This window comes from Chelonia mydas, chromosome 28, assembly GCF_015237465.2.
Source record: "Chelonia mydas isolate rCheMyd1 chromosome 28, rCheMyd1.pri.v2, whole genome shotgun sequence".
NCBI classification, from domain to species: domain Eukaryota; kingdom Metazoa; phylum Chordata; order Testudines; family Cheloniidae; genus Chelonia; species Chelonia mydas.
The window spans coordinates 1,107,975-1,132,074 of NC_051268.2; the positions used below are offsets into that span (position 1 = coordinate 1,107,975).

At 64.9% G+C, this 24,100-nt stretch overlaps 3 protein-coding genes across 7 annotated transcripts; 1 reads left to right on the top strand and 2 right to left on the bottom strand.

The window, feature by feature from the left end:
- Positions 1–894: 894 nt before the first annotated feature.
- On the bottom strand, positions 895–9,419 carry LOC119565054 (insulin receptor substrate 1). The gene is made up of 3 exons (XM_037888887.2): positions 7,223–9,419; positions 4,457–5,719; positions 895–3,113 (listed from the first exon to the last, which is right to left on the bottom strand). Exons 1-3 carry the CDS (start codon positions 7,572–7,574, stop codon positions 3,106–3,108), a joined length of 1,623 nt encoding a protein of 540 aa, XP_037744815.1. The 5' UTR covers positions 7,575–9,419; the 3' UTR covers positions 895–3,105.
- A 2,992-nt stretch (positions 9,420–12,411) lies between these two features.
- On the top strand, positions 12,412–14,588 carry LOC122463939 (rhomboid-related protein 4-like). Of its 2 annotated transcripts, none has more exons than XM_043537145.1 (4): positions 12,412–12,522; positions 12,826–12,958; positions 13,165–13,333; positions 13,804–14,588. In XM_043537145.1, exons 1-3 carry the CDS (start codon positions 12,420–12,422, stop codon positions 13,259–13,261), a joined length of 333 nt encoding a protein of 110 aa, XP_043393080.1. In that variant the 5' UTR covers positions 12,412–12,419; the 3' UTR covers positions 13,262–13,333; positions 13,804–14,588. The 2 variants fall into 2 exon arrangements, with proteins under 2 accessions (XP_043393080.1, XP_043393081.1); XM_043537146.1 differs by having other exon boundaries at positions 13,168–13,333.
- Positions 14,589–16,063: 1,475 nt separating this feature from the next.
- Positions 16,064–20,187, bottom strand: LOC102937767 (arf-GAP domain and FG repeat-containing protein 2; the record flags this gene model as incomplete). Of its 4 annotated transcripts, none has more annotated exon segments than XM_037888884.1 (7): positions 16,064–17,850; positions 18,280–18,350; positions 18,579–18,662; positions 18,765–18,829; positions 19,076–19,160; positions 19,605–19,637; positions 20,074–20,187. In XM_037888884.1, coding segments are annotated over 7 exon segments (512 nt in total), but the record flags the coding sequence as incomplete, so codon positions are not given.
- Positions 20,188–24,100: the final 3,913 nt, after the last annotated feature.

Below are 24,100 nucleotides of genomic sequence, written 5' to 3' on the forward strand. Positions count from 1 at the left end.
TATTCCCCTCCAAATTGCCAGCCTCAGTTTCCCCTACCCCCACCCTGCACATCCCCCCGTCTGGATCAGGGACCCCCTGCACCCCCCATCCACGGGGGGCTCTGTGCCCCCTTTTCCCCCTCCCTTGCTGGGTTCTGAGCTCCCCCAAACTCCCGGGGGGTTGAGGCAGCCCCGGCTTTACCATCCCCCCATCCTGGCACTGGGGCCAGAGGTTTGGAGTTGGGGGGGGGGGGGGGGCTGGGAGCCAGGACTCCTGGGTTCTCTCCCCAGCTCCCAGGGCACTTGCGCCCTCTTGTGGCAGAAGGAGGTAACTCCCTCCCATCGCTCCTGCTCTGTAACCCGCCCCCCACTGGCACTTAGGGGCCAGAGCCCAAGTCTCTTCCCCCCACCCGGGGCAGGACCACCCCCTACAACTCTCCAGCCTCAGTTTCCCCTGCATGCTCTCAGCTTTTTACAACTGGAGCACACACACACACACCCCCACTGCCAGCTCAGGGGCTCTCTGTACCCCCCTCCGCCTCCCTTCCTGGTTTCTGACTCCCCCAAACACCACAGGATTTGGGGCTGCCTGGCCTCCCACCCCCAAGGCCAGGGGCTCACCAGGGCTCAGGGACCGACTCCCCCTCCCCCCCCCAATGCCGTGTAGCAGTAGTTGGGCCTTTATCCAGCAGCTGCTGGTGGGGGGGACACCCCAGGCTGGAGCCCCTGGCCTGGCTTGGGGGGGCGCTGATGGGAGTTAGACACCCATCCTGGGCCGGGGGGGCGGGACGGGACGGAGACCCGGAAACAACACAGCAGCCTGGGCCCGGTTTTCTTCCAGCCTTTTATTGCAGCAAATAAAAACAAGATCTGGGGGTCGGGGGGGATTTGGGGCAGTTCAGAGTTTGTCCCCCCCCCCCCCCCCGTGGTGGGCAGGAGATGGGGGGGGGGCAGCAGCTTCACTCAGGCACTTGCGGTTCGGGGTGCGGGGGAAGGCACCTAATTCTGTAGGCCCTCCTAAAACGGCAATACTTAAACCAGCCCCAGCCTCCTCGGTGTCTCCCAGCAGGGGGCGATCACGCTCCCCTCTGATTCTGGGGGTCTCACCCAGCACCACCAGGGGGCCAGGAAACCACCCCAATGGGGCAGCCCCCACCTGCCCCGGCCCCGCTGGATCGGAAAGCAGGTTCGCCCGCGGCAGTAACCCCCGGCCGTGATCCCGCCGGGCAGCCTCGGCCTTGCTCAGCGCCGCAGCCTGGCCCCTCGCTAGCCGTGTAGCCGAGTCAGGCACCGCCCGGCTCTGCCGCCGTGAGTCGGCCCCCTCGCACGCCCAGCCGTTACCGCCCAGGCCCGGGGGGGCTTGAAACGCACAGAGCCCGCGGCGGGACCTGGGGCGTCCTTCGGGGGCGTGGAAAACCTCCAAGGTCTTTGCAAACCTCGTTCACGGGGGCGGTTTTCGGCCGGAGATCTCGCTTCCCCCGGCTTTGGGCCTCCCCCTCGCTTCTCCGTGAAAAGCCCCACACGAAGCCCGTTGAAGTCCCGGGCTCGGCTGCAAATGTCCTTGCAACAGTGGAGGAAATGTTCCTCTGCGGATCAAGCCGAGCTGCAAAACGATTTTGCCCGAAGCCCTGCGTGAGAAACCTCAGCAACCCCCGGCCTAATACACCTCTTGGCGTTAGATTTTATCTCCCCCCGAAAAAAGAAAGGACTCAAACTGGGTTAGCCAAACTGGCACCCGGTTCCAGCCGTGCTGCTAAATCCCCTGTATTCGTTTTTGGATAAAGGATGCAAACAGCCCCAGATGATCAATCAAAAAGCACGCAAGAAAGATTTTTGGTGTCAAAAACATCTCTGCCAGGACGTAAATCACGCCGAGGAGGGGCAAGAAACTGCTCCCACCAGCTGAGACTCATTCTGCAAATCTCCCCCCCCCCCGCAGAAACGAGGGCGGCGCGTCGGCCAGAGCCCCCCGGTCAGCCTGGGTCACGCCGAAACGCGCCGGGGGGTCTCCCTGGCCGAGGGCAGAGGAGATGCCAGAAAATTCGTTCCCAGCCATCCCCAATTTTACCATAAAGCCGATCGGACACGAGCTGCAATAAAGAGGCTTTATTATAACCAATAAACCACCCCAACTCCCATCTCGCAAACGAGGGACCCCCAAAACCGAGCTCCCGAGGCTGCAGTCAAGCGCTACACCCCGCCGAGCGAAGGCCCGGCCCGGCCCCTCGGCCCCGCGCCGGGGAATCTAAAATCTTCCCTTCCTGGCGAGCTCAGCCGGGGTCGGGCATGCGGCTCGTTTGGAGCCTGACGAAGGGCGGGTGGATTTAAGGCCTCGGAGCCGGAGCTATAAATTACGTGGTTTCAAACGAAACGTTTTAAAGCTAGTGCAAAAAACCAACCAGGTGCAAATCAGAAGCACAGAGCGAAGCCCAAATTCGAACCTAAGACCGCCCCCCCCCCCACGCCCCATCTGCAGGGGTGCACTTTGGCTATGCGAGAGGGCACAATTCTCCCCCTCATGCTGGGGTGGGGGGAATAAAACACAGTGCACAGATGGGGGGAGCCTTTGGGGCATACCCCAAAAAACACAGACAAGCTGGGGGGGGCAGGAAGGCACCAGAGGGTTGATGGGGGCAAAGGGGTGACCCCAACATAGATGGGGGGTTATCCCTGCAAATAAGGAATCAGCCCCCCGCCCCCCCCCCCAAAAAGTCTCCATCCCAAGGGGTGAGAAGCTGGGACGACCCCCCACCAAAAAAAAAGTAAAGAATTGGCTTTGGTGCAGAGGGTTTCCCCCAAAACTGGGGGTGACCTTGAAACCTCAAGCCCACAGTCAGGTGCTGGGGTATCCCCCCAGCAGATACAAAAGACCCATGGAGCACAAGGCACCAGCCCCCCCCCAAAACGTGAGTCTGTCTTTGGCTTGTTCTCCATAACCGCCCGAGAGCCACACCCCAAAAACAAAGGCACTTAAAGGGGTTCACGGTCCATCGGGAGGAAACCGACGCGCGTCGTCTGCGGAGGTATCAGGCAGCAGGCGTCCCGATGCGACCAGCTCTGGGGTGGGGAGCTGGTCCCGAGCCAGGGGAGCCCCGAAGTCACCAGGTTGCACAGACAGCAAAGGGATCAGCACTCTGAAAGGGAGAGTCGAGAGAGGATCAATCCTGTATTAAGACCCTGGCTGCAGCCACCTCTGGGGCGGGGCGGCTGGTGACACAGGGACCCCTCGCCCGGCAGGAAGAAAGGAACGAAACAGCCGGAAAAGAAAAGAAAAGAAAAGGGGGGGGGAAATAAACCTTTCCAGCCAGTTTCTCTCCGTTTCTTCTCCTCCATTCAGAGTGAAGGAAACAGGCCTAGAACCAGCTGGCTGCTTCTGTGCCCCCATAAAATTAAGAGACAACGTGGGACGGTGCGGGAGGAGAGTTTCAAGGGATCCCACAGAAAAAAAGCGGTTTCTAAAGGGGAACATCTCCACGCACGGTAAGAAGAGTCTGTTTCTAGTGCAAAGTCCCAACGGCGGCCTGACTACGTGTCAAATTATTCGGGGACCGATTCACATGCCCACCGGCGAGGGGCAGTGACACGCCAACACCCCCAAGAAAGACGGTTTCTAAGGGGTGACCCGAACAAAACAAAGAAAAAAAGGCAGAGTTCAGAGTGGCTATTTCTCAGGCAACAAAGCCCGCGTCTAACCCTACCCCACCGTCAGCAGTTAAAATAAACACCTGCGTTCTGAAGGGGGAAAAAAATCTTTCCCTCGTCCCCAAAAAGGCAGTTTCTAAAAGGGAAAATCCCTGGCCCCAAAAAAGTTCTTAAGGGGGGGAACTGCAGCAGTTTCTAAAGGGGGCCCCTGGCCAATTAAAAAAAATGGTTTCTAATAGAGGACCCCCCCCCCAGCTGTCTCTATAGGGGGGAAACCCTTAGCCAAAGCAAGAAAAGGCGGTTTCTAAAGGGGACCGCGCACCCTGGGAAGGCAGTTTCAAGCGAGGGCCGGGCGGTTCTGTCCCACCCACGCTGCCTTTGCCGACCACACGGAAACAGGTGAGTTGGCCCTGGAAGATGGGGGCCAAAAGCCAACCCCCAATTGTGGGTCTTTTTGGTAAAGAAACAAGGCAGCTGCAGGCCCCCAAGGGGCTTTTAAACCCGCCGTTGACACACTTCTACTGTGTTTACAAAGCCTTTGTTTTTGTAGGGTCGCCCCAAACCCTTGGGTGGTTGAGAAGCCACCGGCCTGAGTCCCAGCCCCGCTCTGAGTTTCGGGAGGGTAGCCCTCAACCTCCCCCGGCCAGCTCTTGCCAGGCATTTGAGCGCTGTTTACAAGCAGGGGTATTTTTGTAGGGTAGCTTCCAAAACAAACGCCTTGAGGATGTTAGTAAACAAAGGCGAAGGTTTCCGGCTACCCTGCAAGAAGCAGCTCTTCGGAAAACCAGGACCACCCCCCACCCCGAACCTGCGTCCCCCCCGACCCGCCACGTACCTGGCCCATCCCTTCCGCCCCGGCGCCCCCGCAGGTCCTGGGAGCGGTGGAAGTCGATGCTGGCGTAGGCCTGGGGGCTGGGGCCGCCGGCCGCCCGGGGGCTCCCATCCGGGCCGCCTCCTCCCCGGGCCAGGTCCAGGGCCACGTAGTTGAGTCCCGGCTCCTCCCAGGCAGGGGCGCCCCGCTCGCCGCAGCGCCGCCTGCCCGGATCCACCCTGGCCGGCTGGCCCGGGCCGGGCCGGTACTCGATGCTGACGTACTCCCCGGGGCTCGGGGGCACCGGCTCCTCCAAGCTCTCGCTGCTGGTGGAGGAGGAGGAGGAGGAGAGGCGCCCGGGCACGGCCAGCTGGGCCCCGTGTTTGTAGGACCGCGGCAGAGAGCGGAAGGGGCAGGGGGCCTCCCCGGGGGCGCCGGGTGGGGGGCTGCGGCGCGGGGGGGTGCTGCCAGCCGAACGCCACAGAGGGGACATGTTGACGTACTCGGGCGCCCAGCTCCCGCTGGGGGACATGAGCATATAGCCGGCGGCTTCGCCCCGGGGCGGAGAGACACCGCCGGGGCTCATGGGCACGTAGTCCGGCTGCCCCGCGCCCGGCAGGGCCGCCCCGGGCAGCATGGCCATGTAGCCGGACTCCGGGCACCACCCCGGCTTCCTCTGCCCGGCGCCTTTGCCCAGGGCCAAGGGGGGCAGCGACGGCCGCTTGCAGCCGGGCGCCCGCCCCTCCGGGGAGCCTGCCGGCTCCGGGCTGCCGGCCGGGCGCCCCTCCCCGGGGCTGGAGGAGCCGCCCTCGTCCGACGAGGCCAGGGTGTAATCCCCGTCGGGCCGGCGGTGCCCGGACCCCGGTGGCTGGGCAGGGGGCAGGCGCCGAGCCGGCACCGAGACGGGGGCGGAGGCCTGGCCGCGGCCCCGCACCCGGCAATCCTCACTCAGCCGCTTCATGGCCTCCAGGATGGACTCGTGGATGTGCCGGGCCACCACCAGGTCCTCCACCTGCATCCACAGCTCGCCGGGGCCCGTGGCGGCCGAGCGCCCCACCTCCAGGAAGAAGTAGTTCTCCGAGTGGCCGCAGCGCCGGACGCTCAGCAGCTGAAGCACCAGGCAGGGGGCCGGGGCGCTGAGCCGGACCAGCTCCACCGTGCTCTCCGCCAGGCACAGCCGGTAGACACCCACCAGATTCTTGGCGTGCCCCAGCCCCTTGGGGCGCAGGGTCACCTGCCAGACCTCCCGGAAGGGCGCGGCCGCCCCGCTCCCCGGCTGCGACAGGCCTGCGGGAAGGGAAGGAGAGGGTTAAACCGGGAGGGGAACGCGGCTGGCTCTGGGGAGGGGGCAGAGAGGGCGCTTGGTGGGAGGCTGGTGACCCGGGGACCCCTCGCCCGGCGCTGAGATGCGGCCACCTCTGGGGCGGGGAGGCCGGTGATACAGGGACCCCTCGCCTGGCGCTGAGATGCGGCCACCTCTGGGGCGGGGCAGCGGGTGACACGGGGACCCCTCGCCCGGCGCTGAGATGCAGCCACCTCTGGGCCGGGGCGGCGGGTGACCCGGGGACCCCTCGCCCGGCACTGAGACGCGGCCACCTCTGGGGCAGGGCGGCTGGTGACACAGGGACCCCTCGCCTGGCGCTGAGATGCGCCCACCTCTGGGGCAGGGCGGTGGGTGACATGGGGACCCCTCGCCTGGTGCCGAGATGCGGCCACCTCTGGGGCGGGGCGGCGGGTGACACAGGGCCCCGCACTGAGCCGTGGCAGTGCCTGGATACGGGCACAGGCCTGGGGAACGGGAAGCAGGGGGGGGCGGGGGGGGCAGGTGGGAGAACAGGACCAAGGAACAAACAGACCCTAAGGTCCCAGTGCCGTGGCAACCACCCACATCACCCTGGCGACTGACTGTTTCCATGGGGACCCGGGGGAGTGGGGTACAGCCATGCTGGGAAACAAAACTGAATATTTAAGCAAAAGATTTCCTGGAATATTCCCCTGCTGGGCCCAGGGAGAGAACCCAGGAGTCCTGGCTCCCAGCCCCCCTGCTCTCACCCACCAGCCCCCGTTGCCCTCCCAGAGCCGGGGAGAGAACCCAGGAGTCCTGGCTCCCAGCCCCCCCCTGCTCTGACCCACCAGCCCCCACTCCCCTCCCAGAGCCAGGGGAGAGAACCCAGGAGTCCTGGCTCCCAGCCCCCCCTGCTCTCACCCACCAGCCCCCTCTGCCCTCCCAGAGCCGGGGAGAGAACCCAGGAGTCCTGGCTCCCAGCCCCCCCCGCCCGATCTAACCCACCAGCCCCCGCTCCCCTCCCAGAGCCAAGGAGAGCGGGAGGGGCTGGGAGCTAGGACTCTTGGGTTCTATTTCCCAAATCTCATATGGGCAAAGTCCAGCCCCAGAAAAGGCAGGGTGGGGGCGGATAAAAGCCCTGGTCTGGGTCCAAGCGCCGGCCGAGGAATGGGGCCAACCTGTCCCCTTCGTCCCAGGGCCCAGCGCCCAGACAACCCACCCAGGGCAGGCAGCCAGTGCAATAGAGACCAGCAATTCTACAGGGGCTGGCGGGTTAGAGCAGGGGGGCTGGGAGCCAGGACTCCTGGGTTCTCTCCCCGGCTCTGGGAGGGGAGCGGGGGCTGGTGGGTGAGAGCAGGAGGGGCTGGGAGCCAGGACTCCTGGGTTCTCTCCCCGGCAGTGGGCTGCCCAGTTGTATTTTTCAGTCACTCCCTGTGTCACTGCCCGGGCTACCCCACGCACCAGCCTCCCCTTGCCAGGTCCGTAGCCCCCTCGCCTGCCCTCACCCTTGGCGCGCAGGTCCATCATGGCGCGGTACCAGGCCTCCTGCTGCTCCGGGCTCTCGGCCGCCACCCCGAAGGTGCCGTCCCGGCCGTACAAGACGATGAGGTGCCGGTGCCGGGCGTCCGCCCGCTTGTTGATGTTCAGGGCGCTGGCCAGGGGGAAGCTGCGTTTGGGGCGGGCGCCCCCGGCCCTGAATTTCTTCTCGCTGTCGTAGTACTCCAGGCGGGCCGGCCCCCGCTCGCTGGGTGCCCGCAGCACAAAAAAACGGCGCCGCTGGGACTTCTGCTTCCGCAGGTGCCCACACAGGTGGACGTCAGCCATGGGCGGGTCGCCCTCCGCGGCCGCCTCCTCCATGGCGCGCCAACTCAGGGGCCTGGGAGAGTCAAGGCATTTCCCCCCCCGCCCTGTTTGCAGCGTCAACACGGGCCGCCCGCTCCGGGGGGGGCAGAGGTTTCGGGGGGGGGGCTGGGTTTTGTGGCTGCAGCTGTCCTCTTTGCAGGGGGGAGGGGGGGCAATTCAAAGCGTGTGCCCCCTTTTCGCGGCCGCCTCTTTCAGGGTGTCGAGCTTCCACAGTGCCACGGGTTTCACGCCCCCTCTGCGCCTCTTTCCCAGGAGTTCATTCCTCTCCCGTTTTGCGACCCCCCCCGTCTTTTAAAGGATGCCCCCGCACAAGCTTTTGCAACAGGGCTAGGACCCCCCTGCAGGGCAGAGGTTTAGCACATTCGCCCCCCTGGATTGAGCCGGCCAGAGGCCCAGGAGCGTCGAGGGAGGGACAGTCGCAAACTCGCCGCGGGCTTCTCTCGCGTCCTGCACGTGTCCGAAGTCCCCGCCGGGCGCCGGGCAGCCTGGACCCGCTTCCCCGTGATTTCACGGCCGGGCACTTTGCAGCTGAAGTCGCCTCGCCACGGGCTCTTTTGCACAAGCCTCGGCGGCGTGCAAATAAAAGGCCCTTTGCAATCTCGCACGGCTGCAAAAAAAACCCACCAACCCCCCAGCTCTGCCGCCGCGCACCCTGGTAGGCCCCCGCTGCCGCCTTGTTTGCACTAGGACACGAATTTCTTCTTTTGCAATCGGCTCCGGGGTTTGATTTTAATAGAAGTCACATGAAGAGAAGCAAAATAAATCAGCCGAGGGTTTTTTTTTTTCCCCGTGCGGTTTTCTGGCGCAAACCTGGAAGCCAGCGAAGAGAGGCGGGGGGGGAGCAGGACTTGGAAACGAAGGCGAAAGGAGAGACGTTGCTTTTTCGCAGCAGGCCGGTTTCACCCGCAGAAGTTTGGACCGCAGCCTTGGCCCCCGCTCGGGATGTCACCGCTGCAGAAAGCGACGCCGCCCGAAAGCCCGGCTCTGGATACCTTTCCGCAGACGCGGGACGCTGTCCGGCCGCGGGATTCCAGTCCGGCCAACGCAAACGAGGCAAGGAGCAATTCAGGCGAGGGGGTTTCTAGTCACAAAGCCAGTCCCAGGCGGGCAGGCGAAAACCCTGCCACGACAAGCCAAATGGCACGAGGAAAAGCCAAGGAGAAAACGCGACTTTTGGAGGGCGGCGGTTGGCGCTGCCCCCTGGGCCAGATATTGATGTCGCAAGAAGCGGGGTGGGGGGGGGGCATGTTAACGCATGGGGGGGGGGGTTCTTTGAGGACTTGCAGAAAAAGCAAAGGAGGGAGGGGGGAAAAAACTGGAACTGGATTTCCCCCCGTGCAAAAGCAGCTGGATCCTGCAAAACAACATTCACGGGGCCCCTCTGTGCAATTAGCAAAGAGCTCAGAGAGTTTGGGGGGGGGGGCTGGGTTTTAAACGCGCCCCCCCCCGCACCCCTTCCCCAAGGCAGACCCGTGCAAAAGGCAGGAGCTTCGCTTTGCAAAACGCCAGGCAAAGCTGCCCCGACTGGAGAGCTGGATATTGCAAAAGGGGGGGGCGGGCAAATGCACCCCCAGGCTCCGGGTTTTTCTCCTCCTGCCGGGGGCCCGCCCCGCGGCACCAGCCAGCCCGGCCCCCGGCTCTCGTGGCGGGGGCAGCCCGGAGAGACCCCCGCGGCGCTGCTGCTGGGCAAAACCCGGTGCCATGCGGCTCCTGCTGGAGTTGATTGATGGCTCTGCAGGCGGCGGGGGGGGGGGGGGGGGGGCCGGGGTGGATCGGTGGGGGAGGGATTTAAAGGGCCAGCAAAGGAGGGGGGAGCAGGCTAGCCAAACCCCCCTTCCTCCCCCAACCCCTCGGGTCCTACATCTCCTTCATGGAGGGGGCAACCAGCCGCCTCGCCCCAGAGGTGGGCGCGTCTCAGCGCCGGGCGAGGGGTCCCCATGTCACTCTCCGCCCCGCCCCAGAGGTGGCCGCATCTCAGCGCCGGGCGAGGGGTCCCCGGGTCACCCGCCGCCCCGCCCCAGAGGTGGCCGCATCTCAGCGCCGGGCGAGGGGTCCCCGTGTCACCAGCCGCCCCAGAGGTGGCCGCATCTCAGCGCCGGGCGAGGGGTCCCTCTGTCACCAGCCGCCCCAGAGGTGGCCGCATCTCAGCGCCGGGCGAGGGGTCCCCGTGTCACCAGCCGCCCCAGAGGTGGCCGCATCTCAGCGCCGGGCGAGGGGTCCCCGTGTCACTCTCCGCCCCACCCCAGAGGTGGCTGCATCTCGGCGCCGGGCGAGGGGTCCCCCTGTCACTCTCCGCCCTGCCCCAGAGGTGGCCGCGTCTCAGCGCCGGGCGAGGGGTCCCCGGGTCACCCGCCGCCCCGCCCCAGAGGTGGCTGCATCTCGGCGCCGGGCGAGGGGTCCCCCTGTCACTCTCCGCCCTGCCCCAGAGGTGGCCGCGTCTCAGCGCCGGGCGAGGGGTCCCCCTGTCACTCTCCGCCCTGCCCCAGAGGTGGCCGCGTCTCAGCGCCGGGCGAGGGGTCCCCGGGTCACCCGCCGCCCCGCCCCAGAGGTGGCCGCGTCTCGGCGCCGGGAGGAGGATTCCCCCCTCCCCGTTCTGGGACCCAGCCATGCGGTTCTGGTGTCTGGCACCTCGGCCAATGGGGAGGTAGCGTTGGGCTCTGACGGCAGAATGTAGCCATCCCTCAGCCAATCAGCTGCAGCTCTGGGGCTCCCTCCCCCTCTTAACCCCTTCCTCCCTGCTCCCCACCCTCCCTCACCCCCCACAACCCTTTCCCAGGGCCTGGTGGTCCCGGGGGGGGGTCTCCCCACACCTGCTGCAGCGCCCGCTATTGCGGGCCTCTGAGGGGCTGAGCCTGGGGGGGGGGCGGTTGTGGGGGGGGGTGAGTGTGCAAGGGAACGAGGAATTGTGAATCACACTCGCTGTGTGTGTTTGCACGCTCGGCTGTCCGAGGGCTCCTTGGTGACTGATGCCTGCAGGTGTCACCGGGTGACTGGCACCTCGTTGTGACGGGCCGTATGGGGCAAGATTGACCGGGGGGGGGGCACCGCTAAGCCCTGCTCCCCCACCGGTGCTTGGAGCTGCACAAACCCAGAGCAAAGTGCCGACAATCCCAGCAGCAGCGCCGGAGAGCAGCCGAGTCTTTCGTGGGCAACACACGGCAAAGGGGGGTGAAGGAGGCCGGTGCGGGGGGGGGGTCCCCTGGTGTTCATGGGGTGCTGGGGGGCGCAGCATGGCAGACAGACCCACACAGGGTGTGGGCACAGTGTGTGTGTGTGTGGGGGGTGACTGAGCAGCCACGGGTACACGATCGGGGGTCCCGGCAGAGACCCTAAACCCAGCCCCACAGCAGCGCTCCTCACTCCCGACCCGCAGCCCCTGCCCCCCCAGCCCCGCCGGTGCCCCTCACTCCCGACCCGCAGCCCCTGCCCCCCCAGCCCCGCCGGTGCCCCTCACTCCCGACCCGCAGCCCCTTGGAGGCCGGCTTGCCAGCGTGGCCGGGCGCAGGTCACCAGCTCTGACCCCCAGGGCCACCCTTGACTTGCCGCTTAACCCCAGGGGCTGTTGACTCAGCAGAGCTGAGATAAGGTGCCCAGGGAGCCTGGTGCAATAGCCCCCCCCCCCCCCCCCCGCTCCCCCCGCCGGGCAGGGGGCTGACGAAACACAAGGCCTGTCCCGGACTGGGGATGGGAGTGAGGGGCACCGGCCCAGCTGTGGGGGGCGGGGGGCAGGGCTGGGCTGGCAGGGGCGGCCGGTCGGGAGTGGGGGGCACCCGTGGGGCTCCGTGCAGTGGAAGCCGGGGGGGGAAATTGTTTATAGTAAATAACGCAGCCCAGACGGGAGGAATTGTTGTCTCAGGGCTGAGCCGTGAGCCGCCCTGATAGCCATCGGCCACCAAGTCCTTGAACTAGCCATAAACCGCCGGGGAGGTCACAGGGGAGGGGGCTGGCACCCTAAACCAGGTGCCGGTGCCCCTCACCCCCAACCTGCAGCCCCCTGGGTCTCCAGCCCAGCCCCCCAGCCCTGCCGGTGCCCCTCACCCCCGACCCACAGCCCCTGCCAGCCCAGCCCCGCCCCCCCCCAGCCCTGCCGGTGCCCCTCACCCCCGACCCACAGCCCCCTGCTAGCCCAGCCCTGCCCCCCAGCCCTGCCGGTGCCCCTCACTCCTGACCCACAGCCCCCTGCTACCCCATTCCTGCCCCCCCAGACCTGCCGGTGCCCCTCACTCCCGACCCGCAGCCCCTGCCAGCCCTGAGGCCCTCCTGGCCCCGGCTCTCCGGGTTCACGGCAGGTCTTGACGCCGGTTTCCCGGAACGAGGTTTATTCTTAGCTCCCAGGGAGATAAACAATTCGGGGCGAGCCGCCCCCTCTCCTTCCCACCAACCCAGCCCCCCCCCCCGAGACATCACCGGTGATCTCACAAAGGCTCTGCCCTGGCACCCACTGCCTCCCCCCACTCTGGAGCCTCTCTCTGCCCCCCAGCACTCCCCCTCCCCCCCAATGCTACTTTCCTGCTCCCCCAAGGCCCAGGGACCCCCCCTTTCCGCCTCCAGCCTGGCAGCCCCCCGGGGGGCATGTCTGCAGCCAGGCCGCCCCTCGCCACCCTCCTCCTGGTGGCCCTGAATGTGGGTCTCTACGTTCGCCCCCTGGGGCCCCCTGAAAACACCTGCCTCAGCGTGGAGGGGGTCTGGGCTCTGGGCGAGTGGCAGCGCCTCCTGCTGGCCCCCTTCCACCACCTGGGGTGGGGCCACCTGGGCCTGAACATGGGGGCGCTCCTGTGGCTGGGGGCAGGGCTGGAGTGGAGGGTGGGGAGCGCCCGGGCGGCCTGGCTCCTGGGGAGCATGACGCTGCTGGGGGGGCTGGTCCATCTAGGGCTGAACGCGGGGCTGGCGGCCATCCTGCAAGATCCCCGGCGCCGGGAACACTGCGCCGTGGGCTTCTCAGGTAGGCAGCCTGTGCCCAGCTGGGGTGGGACCCAGGTGTCCTGGCTCCCAGCCCCCCCTGCTCTAATCACCAGATCCCCCACCCTTCCCAGAGCCGGGGAGAGAACCCAGGCGTCCTGGCTCCCAGCCCCCCTGCTCTAACCACCAGGCCCCACTTGCCTCCCAGAGCCAGGGAGGGAACCCAGGCGTCCTGGCTCCCAGCCCCCCCTGCTCTAACCACCAGGCCCCACTTGCCTCCCAGAGCCAGGGAAGGAACCCAGGTGTCCTGCTTTACCTGTCTGATCCCTCGCCCCCCCTTTCGCAGGGGTCATCTTCTGTCTGGAAGCCACGGAGGGTATCCTAGCGCCTGTCACCATAGTAACCCTGGGCAGCGTCACCATAACGACCAAATGGCTCTGTCTGGCTGAGTGCATCACCGTGAGCCTCCTGTACCCCAGGTGGGCACTAGGGGCCGCCGTGGGGCAGGGCCAAGGATGGGGGGCAGGGGGCGCTATAGGGCAGGGTGGGGGATGGGTGGCGCAGCAGGGGGCGGGGCAGAAGGCGCTGTGGGGCGGGGCAGAGGGCGCTGCGGGGCGGGGCAGAGGGCGCTGTGGGGCGGGGGGCACTGCGCTGCCCCACCCTAACCCCCATCTCTCCTCCGCAGCAGCTCCTTGACAGGCCACGTGTCGGGAATCGTGGTGGGCGTGGCTCTCGCGGCCACGCCCCTCGTCTTGGCCACGCCCCTCTCCACCAGCTTATGATGGTGCCACGGCTCACAAGGAAGAACTGTCCCCACCCCACCGCCGGGGGGCGCCCTGGATCCAAACCCACCCGTGAGTGACAGTACCTCTGGGAGTGGGGGGTTAGAGCAGGGGGGCTGGGAGCCAGGACTCCTGGGTTCTCTCCCCGGCTCTGGGAGGCGAGTGGGGCCTGGTGGTTAGAGCAGGGGGGGCTGGGAGCCAGGACGCCTGGGTTCTCCCCCCGGCTCTGGGAGGCGAGTGGGGCCTGGTGGTTAGAGCAGGGGGGGCTGGGAGCCAGGACGCCTGGGTTCTCCCCCCAGCTCTGGGAAGGGTAGGGGATCTGGTGATTAGAGCAGGGGGGGCTGGGAGCCAGGACACCTGGGTTCTCTCCCTGGCTGTGGGAGGGAGGGGAGTGGGGTGTGTGTATTTGTGACACCGGGTGACTCAACTGCCCTCGGCCCCATGGCCCAGCCCAAGTGGCCTGGGGGGCCCCGGTGCAGCAGTGGCTGGAGGGGAACAGGGCCCCCCAAATGTAACAGCCCCTGTCGTCTCTGTTTCCGCAGGCCCAGCCCGGAGCCGCCAGCCCCACGGCACCAGCTTGGCTCCCAGGCCTGTTTTGTCAACCTGGGTCTGGTGCTGTTTGTAGGTAAACACGCCCGGGCCACGTCTGAGAGCCCCTCTGTTTCCACTGCACACAGCGGGCGCCTGCCCCATGCCCGGCCCCAGGGCAGGGACTGGCTGGCTCAGGGGGGCGGGGTATGGGGCACAGGCTGGCGCACGAGTGACCCCACGCGGGCGGGAGAGGGCGAGGCAGAGCAAACGTCCCCTGCCGCCCCGGGGGCACAAGGCAGCGTGACGCACCGCCCACAGGCAGGGCAGCAAAGCCCCATGTGGCCATGCACGTCTGTGTCGTGCAACGAACGGCCAAGCGCGTGAGCGGCTGCTGGTGCCAGGCCCAGGGGCGGGCGCGGGGGGAACCCGCTGGAGCCCCGGGGATAAGGTCACAGCGCCTGAGCTCAGGGTGCGAAGCGTGCCGATTCGCCGAGGGGGCCTGGGAGAGTACAAGAGAAAGCTCAAGTGGGCGTGCGGAAGGGCAAGTGTGCGAGAGCACACTAGTGTGCAAGGGCCGAGGCACAAGGAGAGCATGCAAGAGGGACAGACACACGGGGGTGTGCGGGGAGAGAGGCGAGGTATTACAAACCTCCAGAGCCACGTGTGGGCGAGAGCGTTTGTGCACGTTGAGACGTGAAAGGGGAGAGAGCAGCACCCAGGGTCACCAGGGAACGTGCGAGAGATGTGCAGTGTAAGCAGGCAGGGCCGGGCGCGGAAGCACGAGACTGTCGCAGCGCTCGGGTAGGATCACAAGCGGGTGCAAGGACACAGCAGGACACACCCAGTGTCACAGCTACACACCACAGGCTCACAAACACCTGTGAGATGCAAGCAGCCCGCGCACAACTGACCATAAACACACGCAAGGGTAGGAGCGGGGGGGATGCTAAGCACGTGCCCACCCTGTCACGAGGCAAGGACATTTGTGTGCACGCTCCCACATGCACAGGACTGCACGCCAGATCACAAGCACTCACACTTGGGGGCCAACAGTGCACAAGTGCATCGGCAGGCAAGCGCATTACGGGCCACACAACTGCAGGCATGTGTGAGGTCACGAGCGCACGGCATGCACAATCACAGGTGCCCGCGGAAGACCAGAAGCGCACGCGCAAGATCACACGAACACTGCACGCAAAATCACAAATGCACATGCCAGATCACTAGCACACAATCACAAGCGCATTGCACGCAAAATCACAAGTGCATGATCACAAGCGCACTGCACGCAAAATCACAAGCGCACGCACAGGGTCACAAGCGCACTGCACGCAAAGTCACAAGTGCACAAGCCGGATCACAAGCACACTGCACGCAAAATCACAAGCGCACGTGCAAGATCACAAGCGCACTGCACACAAAATCACAAGTGCATGATCACAAGCGCACTGCACGCAAAATCACAAGCGCACGCACAGGGTCACAAGCGCACTGCACGCAAAGTCACAAGCGCACGCGCCAGATCACAAGCGCACTGCACGCAAAATCACAAGTGCACAAGCCGGATCACAAGCACACTGCACGCAAAGTCACAAGCGCACGTGCAAGATCACAAGCGCACTGCACACAAAATCACAAGTGCATGATCACAAGCGCACTGCACGCAAAATCACAAGCGCACGCACAGGGTCACAAGCGCACTGCACGCAAAGTCACAAGCGCACGCGCCAGATCACAAGCGCACTGCACGCAAAGTCACAAGCGCACGTGCAAGATCACAAGCACACTGCACGCAAAGTCACAAGCGCACAAGCCGGATCACAAGCGCACTGCACGCAAAATCACAAGCGCACGCGCAAGATCACAAGAACACTGCATGCAAAATCACAAGCGCACGCACAGGGCCACAAGCGCACTGCACGCAAAGTCACAAGTGCACAAGCCGGATCACAAGCGCACTGCATGCAAAAATCACAAGCGCATGGACAGGGTCACAAGCGCACGCACAGGGTCACAAGCGCACTGCATGCAAGATCACAAGCGCACGCACAGGGTCACAAGTGGGGCCCAGCGCATTAGTGGGCCACCCCCAGCCTACCAGGTGACAGCAGCTGCTGGATTCGGCGTCACACCCAGGGCCCCTGCCGATCGGCCCCTCTTCCCTGGGAACGACCCCGGGGCCCTCCGCAGGGGGCACAGATGTGGGGGGTGCCCAGCCCAGGAGGCCGGGTGGGGGGCTCGGCTCCTCTCCCCACAGAGGACGGCAGCCGCAAAGGTCCAATATAGTTTTTATAGAGCGAAATCGAGAGAACAATTTCCAGCGCCAAAACCGTCTCTATATATTAAAAAGATCGTTCACTTTTCTCTCAGAAAAATACTGCCAGTGTGGCCCCTCCGGGGCCCTGCTTTGTTGGGGGGGGACGGGGCGCGAAGCGTGCCCTCCCTCGCAAAGCCAGGAGGGGGTGTGAAGCCGAGCAAGGTGATGCTTGTCCGAAGCGGCAAAGGGGGGGTGATCTCCCACCCTGGGGGGGAAAGGGGTGCTGGAGCTGGCTGGTTAAATGCGGGAGGGCCAAGATTTCGGCAGCAGCGTTCGGGGGGCTCCTGGGGATGGAGAGGCTGAAAAAGGATCCCAAGTGGAGAGGAAACTGACAAAGAAATTAGCAAATGGTGGGGCTGGGAGCCAGGATGCCTGGGTTCTCTCCCTGGCTGTCGGCGGGCAGTAGGGGCTGGTGGGTTAGAGCAGGGGGGGCTGGGAGCCAGGACTCCTGGGTTCTCTCCCCAGCGCTGGCAGCAGAGGGGGCCGCCCATGGTGCAGGTCTGGTGCCTCCCCCCGAGTGACCACAGAACAGGCTGGTCTAGATCGGGGCTCCCCTCCCCGCTTAGCGCACGCCGTCGAGGGGGACAGTCCGTGCTGGGGATGCCGTTGTGGGGCTGGGATCTGGGGCGCCCAGCTACTCTGGGCAGCCCTCCCATGGGGGGTGTGTGTGTGATTTGATTGCCAGCAGCCGCCGGGCCAGAGCCGCGAGGGGGAGCCTGAAGGCAGGGCCAGGTTCGCCCACCCCTGTCCAGGGAGTGGGGGGCAGGGACTTGGGGGGGCTGCAAGGAACCAGCTGGCCAGGGATGGGGGTGACAGCAAGGGGGAGGGGTGGTGTGGAGCCAGGACTCCTGGGTTCCACCCTACGAAGAGGGGCCGGGGCTGCACGGTCAGTGGGTCTGGGTGGGGAGAATCTCACTCGAGCAGAGCCCAGACCAGGGTCGGGTCAGAGCAGCTCAGAGGGGGAGAGCTCAGCCCCCCTAAAAGGCAGAGCCCCAGGGTGGAGCCCAGCCCCCCAGGACAGAGCCCAGGCTCAACCCATCCCCCCAGCCCCCCATGATGGAGCCTCCCAGAGATCCCAGCCCCCCAGGGATCCCAGCCCCCCAGGGCAGAGCCCAGGCTCAACCCAACCCCGCAGGGATCCCAGGCCCCCAGGGATCCCAGCCCCCCATGATGAAGCTCCCCAGAGATTCCAGCCTCCCAGGGATCCCAGACCTGCAGGGCAGAGCCCAGACTCAACCCAGCCCCCTAAAGGGACCCCAGCCCCTCTTGCTCGGGAGGAGAAGCAGAGAGAGCTCCCTTCCCCAGCATGCCTTGCTGCCCCGCCTCCAGCTCCCCCGGGGTTCCCATCTGGACCACAAGGCCCGGCAGAATCCCAAACCCTCTTAAGGGCCAGCTCACCCGCTGATCCACTTTCCCAGCGTGCCCTGCTGAAAAATCCCCACCTAGACTACAAGTCCCAGAATGCCTCGGTGCTGGGCCCTGAGCCTCTCTTCAAGGGCCAGCTCTCATTGGGGCCGATTCCCTCAGAAGCCATCGCAGTAGTTAAAGCACTTGGTCCAGCCCATCCCCACGGCGTCGGGGCTGTGGAGTCGGAAGCTGGCGAGGGGGGTGCAGCTGCAGCGGCCTGCCCCCCGCTGGACAGGAAGGGCACTGCCAGCCCAGAGCAGCCGTCTGGGCGTCGCTATAAGAAGGGGTTGGTGGCTGGATGCTTGATGACGAAGGGCGGGGATGGAGCTGCCGTCTGTGGGGAAAGAAGGGGGGTTAGGGAGACGGGGCACAGGCGGATGTAACTGCTCACACAGTCAGACACCAACGCCCGTCGGATCCCTGACTTGTACCCACAACCCGGCCCAGACCCTAGGTCCAAGGCTGCTTGTCAGCCGAGCCTCCACAGATAGGGCGTGGGGCACCGCCCATGGGTGAGGGGAGTCGATGCAGGGGCCATGGGGTGCAGAAACCAGCAACGAGGGCATCCCACTGTGCAGATGATGGGACTGATCTGATCTGGGCAATCGGGTGAGTCAGCAGAGCGGCTCTGCCCTAGGGAAACGATGCTGGGACCTGGCGTTCCAGCTTTGCCGTGGGGCTGCTGAAGCCGGAACCCCCTGGAAAGCAGAGCCTGGCAGGGCCCCACTGCAATCCGACTGGCTGGAAATGGGAGGGTCCTCACCATGAAGGGATTGGTGGAAATCCCGACCGGCTGCCCCACTTGGGCTGCAGTAAACCCATCAAAACTGGAACCTGCAGGGGGAGAGACAAGCTGGCAGAGAACCCAGGAGTCCGGGCTCCTGGTCCCCCCTGGTCTAACCCACCAGCCCCTACTCCCTTCCCAGTGCCCAGGAGAGAACCCAGGCATCCTGGCTGCCAGCCCCCTCTGCTCCAACCCACCAGACCCCACCCTACTCCCCTCCCAGAGCCAGGGAGAGAACCCAGGCGTCCTGGCTCCCACCCCCCCAGGCGGAGGCTCACCTGGCGCAGTGCCGTTGGGCTGGAAGGGGTTGGTGGAGGGCCGGGCGGGCGGGGCGGCGGGCGGGGCGAAGGGGTTGGTGTAGGCTGGAAGAGAAGGTGGCACAGGAGAGGTGGCTCATTGATACTGGCTGCCGACGGGCGCTAGACCCCCCCCCGCCCCCCTGGGCCAAAGCAAAAGCCACCTACCCCCGTAGGCGGGCGCGGGGCCGGACGGGGGCAGCGCCGCCGGCTGGCTCAGGCTCCCGAAGAGGCTGCGGAGGAGAGAGACGGTGTTAGCCAAACCCACTGGGGTGGGGGGGAGTGCTGAGATCCCCCCCCAGCAGGGGGCAGTCCTGCTTGCCCCCCGCCCCACACAGAGTGCACCATCTGCAATGCCCCTGGGTTTCCCCATGGTCCACGCCCAGCGGCTGGGCCTGCAGTCTGGGGGCCGGCCACCCCACCCGGCCAGTCTCCTGGGGTCCCCCCGCCCAGGATGGGCCCAGAAATGGGGTTAATACCTGCTGGATGCTCCGCCCATGTCCGGGATCCCGCTGCCAGGGTGGCTGGAAGGGGAGGCACCGAAGCCGCTCACCGGGGCACCCCCTGCTGGCACAGAAGGGAACCGCCCGGTCACCCCTGCCAAGGCTCACGCCCTCCCTCTGGGGGCTGGGGGAGCGAGAGCACCCTGCGGGCGCCAGGTCACCCCAGCCCCACTGCACCCAGCACCCAGGAGAGGCCAGCGCCAGCTCCCCCGGTGCCCATTCCACGCACCACTGCAGCCCTCAGGGCACAATGCGAGCCAGGAGAGTAACATTATTTTTGATAGGTCCTACAGTAACTCGCAACTAAAGTAAAATTGATTTTCCCCCGTCCTGAGCCTGCAGCCAACTCCAGATGCTGGGATAGACCCAGCATCCTGGCTCCCAGCCCCACAGGCTCTAACCCACCAGTCCCCACTCCCCTCCCAGAGCTGGGGAGAGAACCCAGGAGTCCTGACCCCTAAGTCCTGTATCACAAGGGAGAAGCAAACCATGATCATTATCTCACCAAAGCTGTAACCGGCTGGGACTGTCCGACTGGCTGGGAACAGGAAACAGAGAGCAAAGGGTTAAAGCAAGAGAGACCCCAGAGGAGCCGCACCCCTCTCCCCGCAGAGCTCAGGGGACCCCAGGCCTTGGGAGCAGGGACGAGGGACAGTCCCCCAGAAATACCCACCTAAAGAGGGGGAGCAGGAGAAGATCCCCACATGGGCCAACCATTCATTCGCACATTCCCAGCTGAGAGAGCCTAATGCTCTGCCCATTCTCGTGAGCCGGGGAGAGAACCCAGGAGTCCTGGCTCCCAGGCCCCCCTGCTCTAACCCACTAGCCTGCACTCTCCTCCCAGAGCCAGAGAGAGAACCCAGGCGTCCAGGCCGCACCCCTGCTCTAACCACTAGCCTGCCTGTCGCGTCTCTCTGACGCAGCGTTCACGCCAAGGAAGGCCCGGGCAGCGGGAGGGGCAGGGGGAGCGTTACCTGCGGCTGTTGGCTGGGTGTGGAATGGCACCGATGCCCCCCCGAATGCCGACGCTACCGGGCTGCATCCAAAGGCATCAAAATTGGCAAAGGCGGCGTGGGCTGGACCCTGGCCTGGGGAGGACACAGGAGGTCACCCAGCTCCCAGCCTGTACTACCCAGTGTCACCACACGGGGGGTCTCTCTAGCCAGTGCTCTATGGTCAGCCAGCTCCCAGCCTGTTCTACCCAGTGTCACCCCATGGGGGGTCTCTCTAGCCAGTGCTCTATGGTCAGCCAGCTCCCAGCCTGTACTACCCAGTGTCACCACACGGGGGGTCTCTCTAGCCAGTGCTCTATGGTCACCCAGCTCCCAGCCTGTACTACCCAGTGTCACCACACGGGGGGTCTCTCTAGCCAGTGCTCTATGGTCACCCAGCTCCCAGCCTGTACTACCCAGTGTCACCCCATGGGGGTCTCTCTAGCCAGTGCTCTATGGTCACCCAGCTCCCAGCCTGTACTACCCAGTGTCACCACACGGGGGGTCTCTCTAGCCAGTGCTCTATGGTCAGACAGCTCCCAGCCTGTACTACCCAGTGTCACCACACGGGGGGTCTCTCTAGCCAGTGCTCTATGGTCACCCAGCTCCCAGCCTGTACTACCCAGTGTCACCACACGGGGGGTCTCTCTAGCCAGTGCTCTATGGTCAGCCAGCTCCCAGCCTGTTCTACCCAGTGTCACCACACGGGGGGGTCTCTCTAGCCAGTGCTCTATGGTCAGCCAGCTCCCAGCCTGTACTACCCAGTGTCACCACACGGGGGGTCTCTCTAGCCAGTGCTCTATGGTCAGCCAGCTCCCAGCCTGTACTACCCAGTGTCACCACACGGGGGGTCTCTCTAGCCAGTGCTCTATGGTCAGCCAGCTCCCAGCCTGTACTACCCAGTGTCACCACACGGGGGGTCTCTCTAGCCAGTGCTCTATGGTCAGCCAGCTCCCAGCCTGTACTATCCAGTGTCACCCCACGGGGGGTCTCTCTAGCCAGTGCTCTATGGTCAGCCAGCTCCCAGCCTGTTCTACCCAGTGTCACCACACGGGGGGTCTCTCTAGCCAGTGCTCTATGGTCAGCCAGCTCCCAGCCTGTTCTACCCAGTGTCACCCCACTGGGGGGTCTCTCTAGCCAGTGCTCTATGGTCAGCCAGCTCCCAGCCTGTTACTACCCAGTGTCACCACACGGGGGGTCTCTCTAGCCAGTGCTCTATGGTCAGCCAGCTCCCAGCCTGTACTACCCACGTGTCACCACACTGGGGGTCTCTCTAGCCAGTGCTCTATGGTCAGCCAGCTCCCAGCCTGTACTACCCAGTGTCACCCCACTGGGGGTCTCTCTAGCCAGTGCTCTATGGTCAGCCAGCTCCCAGCCTGTACTACCCAGTGTCACCCCACTGGGGGTCTCTCTAGCCAGTGCTCTATGGTCAGCCAGCTCCCAGCCTGTACTACCCAGTGTCACCACACGGGGGATCTCTCTAGCCAGTGCTCTATGGTCAGCCAGCTCCCAGCCTGTACTACCCAGTGTCACCACACGGGGGGTCTCTCTAGCCAGTGCTCTATGGTCACCCAGCTCCCAGCCTGTACTACCCAGTGTCACCCCATGGGGGTCTCTCTAGCCAGTGCTCTATGGTCACCCAGCTCCCAGCCTGTACTACCCAGTGTCACCACACGGGGGGTCTCTCTAGCCAGTGCTCTATGGTCAGCCAGCTCCCAGCCTGTACTACCCAGTGTCACCACACGGGGGGTCTCTCTAGCCAGTGCTCTATGGTCAGCCAGCTCCCAGCCTGTACTACCCAGTGTCACCACACGGGGGGTCTCTCTAGCCAGTGCTCTATGGTCAGCCAGCTCCCAGCCTGTACTACCCAGTGTCACCACACGGGGGTCTCTCTAGCCAGTGCTCTATGGTCACCCAGCTCCCAGCCTGTTCTACCCAGTGTCACCACACGGGGGGTCTCTCTAGCCAGTGCTCTATGGTCACCCAGCTCCCAGCCTGTACTATCCAGTGTCACCACACGGGGGGTCTCTCTAGCCAGTGCTCTATGGTCAGCCAGCTCCCAGCCTGTACTACCAGTGTCACCACACGGGGGGTCTCTCTAGCCAGTGCTCCATGGTCAGCCAGCTCCCAGCCTGTACTACCCAGTGTCACCCCACTGGGGGTCTCTCTAGCCAGTGCTCTATGGTCAGCCAGCTCCCAGCCTGTACTACCCAGTGTCACCACACGGGGGGTCTCTCTAGCCAGTGCTCTATGGTCAGCCAGCTCCCAGCCTGTACTACCCAGTGTCACCCCACTGGGGGGTCTCTCTAGCCAGTGCTCTATGGTCAGCCAGCTCCCAGCCTGTACTACCCAGTGTCACCCCACTGGGGGGTCTCTCTAGCCAGTGCTCTATGGTCAGCCAGCTCCCAGCCTGTACTACCCAGTGTCACCCCACTGGGGGGTCTCTCTAGCCAGTGCTCTATGGTCAGCCAGCTCCCAGCCTGTTCTACCCAGTGTCACCACACGGGGGGGTCTCTCTAGCCAGTGCTCTATGGTCACCCAGCTCCCAGCCTGTACTACCCAGTGTCACCCCACTGGGGGGTCTCTCTAGCCAGTGCTCTATGGTCAGCCAGCTCCCAGCCTGTACTACCCAGTGTCACCACACGGGGGGTCTCTCTAGCCAGTGCTCTATGGTCAGCCAGCTCCCAGCCTGTACTACCCAGTGTCACCCCACTGGGGGGTCTCTCTAGCCAGTGCTCTATGGTCAGCCAGCTCCCAGCCTGTACTACCCAGTGTCACCACACGGGGGTCTCTCTAGCCAGTGCTCTATGGTCAGCCAGCTCCCAGCCTGTTACTACCCAGTGTCACCACACGGGGGGTCTCTCTAGCCAGTGCTCTATGGTCAGCCAGCTCCCAGCCTGTACTACCCAGTGTCACCCCACGGGGGGTCTCTCTAGCCAGTGCTCTATGGTCAGCCAGCTCCCAGCCTGTACTACCCAGTGTCACCCCACGGGGGGTCTCTCTAGCCAGTGCTCTATGGTCAGCCAGCTCCCAGCCTGTACTACCCAGTGTCACCACACGGGGGGGTCTCTCTAGCCAGTGCTCTATGGTCAGCCAGCTCCCAGCCTGTACTACCAGTGTCACCACACGGGGGGGTCTCTCTAGCCAGTGCTCTATGGTCAGCCAGCTCCCAGCCTGTACTACCCAGTGTCACCCCACGGGGGGTCTCTCTAGCCAGTGCTCTATGGTCACCCAGCTCCCAGCCTGTACTACCCAGTGTCACCCCAGGGGGGTCTCTCTAGCCAGTGCTCTATGGTCAGCCAGCTCCCAGCCTGTACTACCCAGTGTCACCACACGGGGGGTCTCTCTAGCCAGTGCTCTATGGTCAGCCAGCTCCCAGCCTGTACTACCCAGTGTCACCACACGGGGGGGTCTCTCTAGCCAGTGCTCCATGGTCAGCCAGCTCCCAGCCTGTACTACCCAGTGTCACCACACGGGGGGTCTCTCTAGCCAGTGCTCTATGGTCAGCCAGCTCCCAGCCTGTACTACCCAGTGTCACCACACGGGGGGTCTCTCTAGCCAGTGCTCCATGGTCACCAGCTCCAGCCTGTACTACCCAGTGTCACCACACGGGGGGGTCTCTCTAGCAGTGCTCTATGGGTCAGCCAGCTCCCAGCCTGTTCTACCCAGTGTCACCCCACGGGGGGGTCTCTCTAGCCAGTGCTCTATGGTCACCCAGCTCCCAGCCTGTTCTACCCAGTGTCACCACACGGGGGGTCTCTCTAGCCAGTGCTCTATGGTCAGCCAGCTCCCAGCCTGTACTACCCAGTGTCACCACACGGTGGGTCTCTCTAGCCAGTGCTCTATGGTCAGCCAGCTCCCAGCCTGTACTACCCAGTGTCACCCACTGGGGGGTCTCTCTAGCCAGTGCTCTATGGTCAGCCAGCTCCAGCCTGTACTACCCAGTGTCACCACACGGGGGGGTCTCTCTAGCCAGTGCTCTATGGTCAGCCAGCTCCCAGCCTGTACT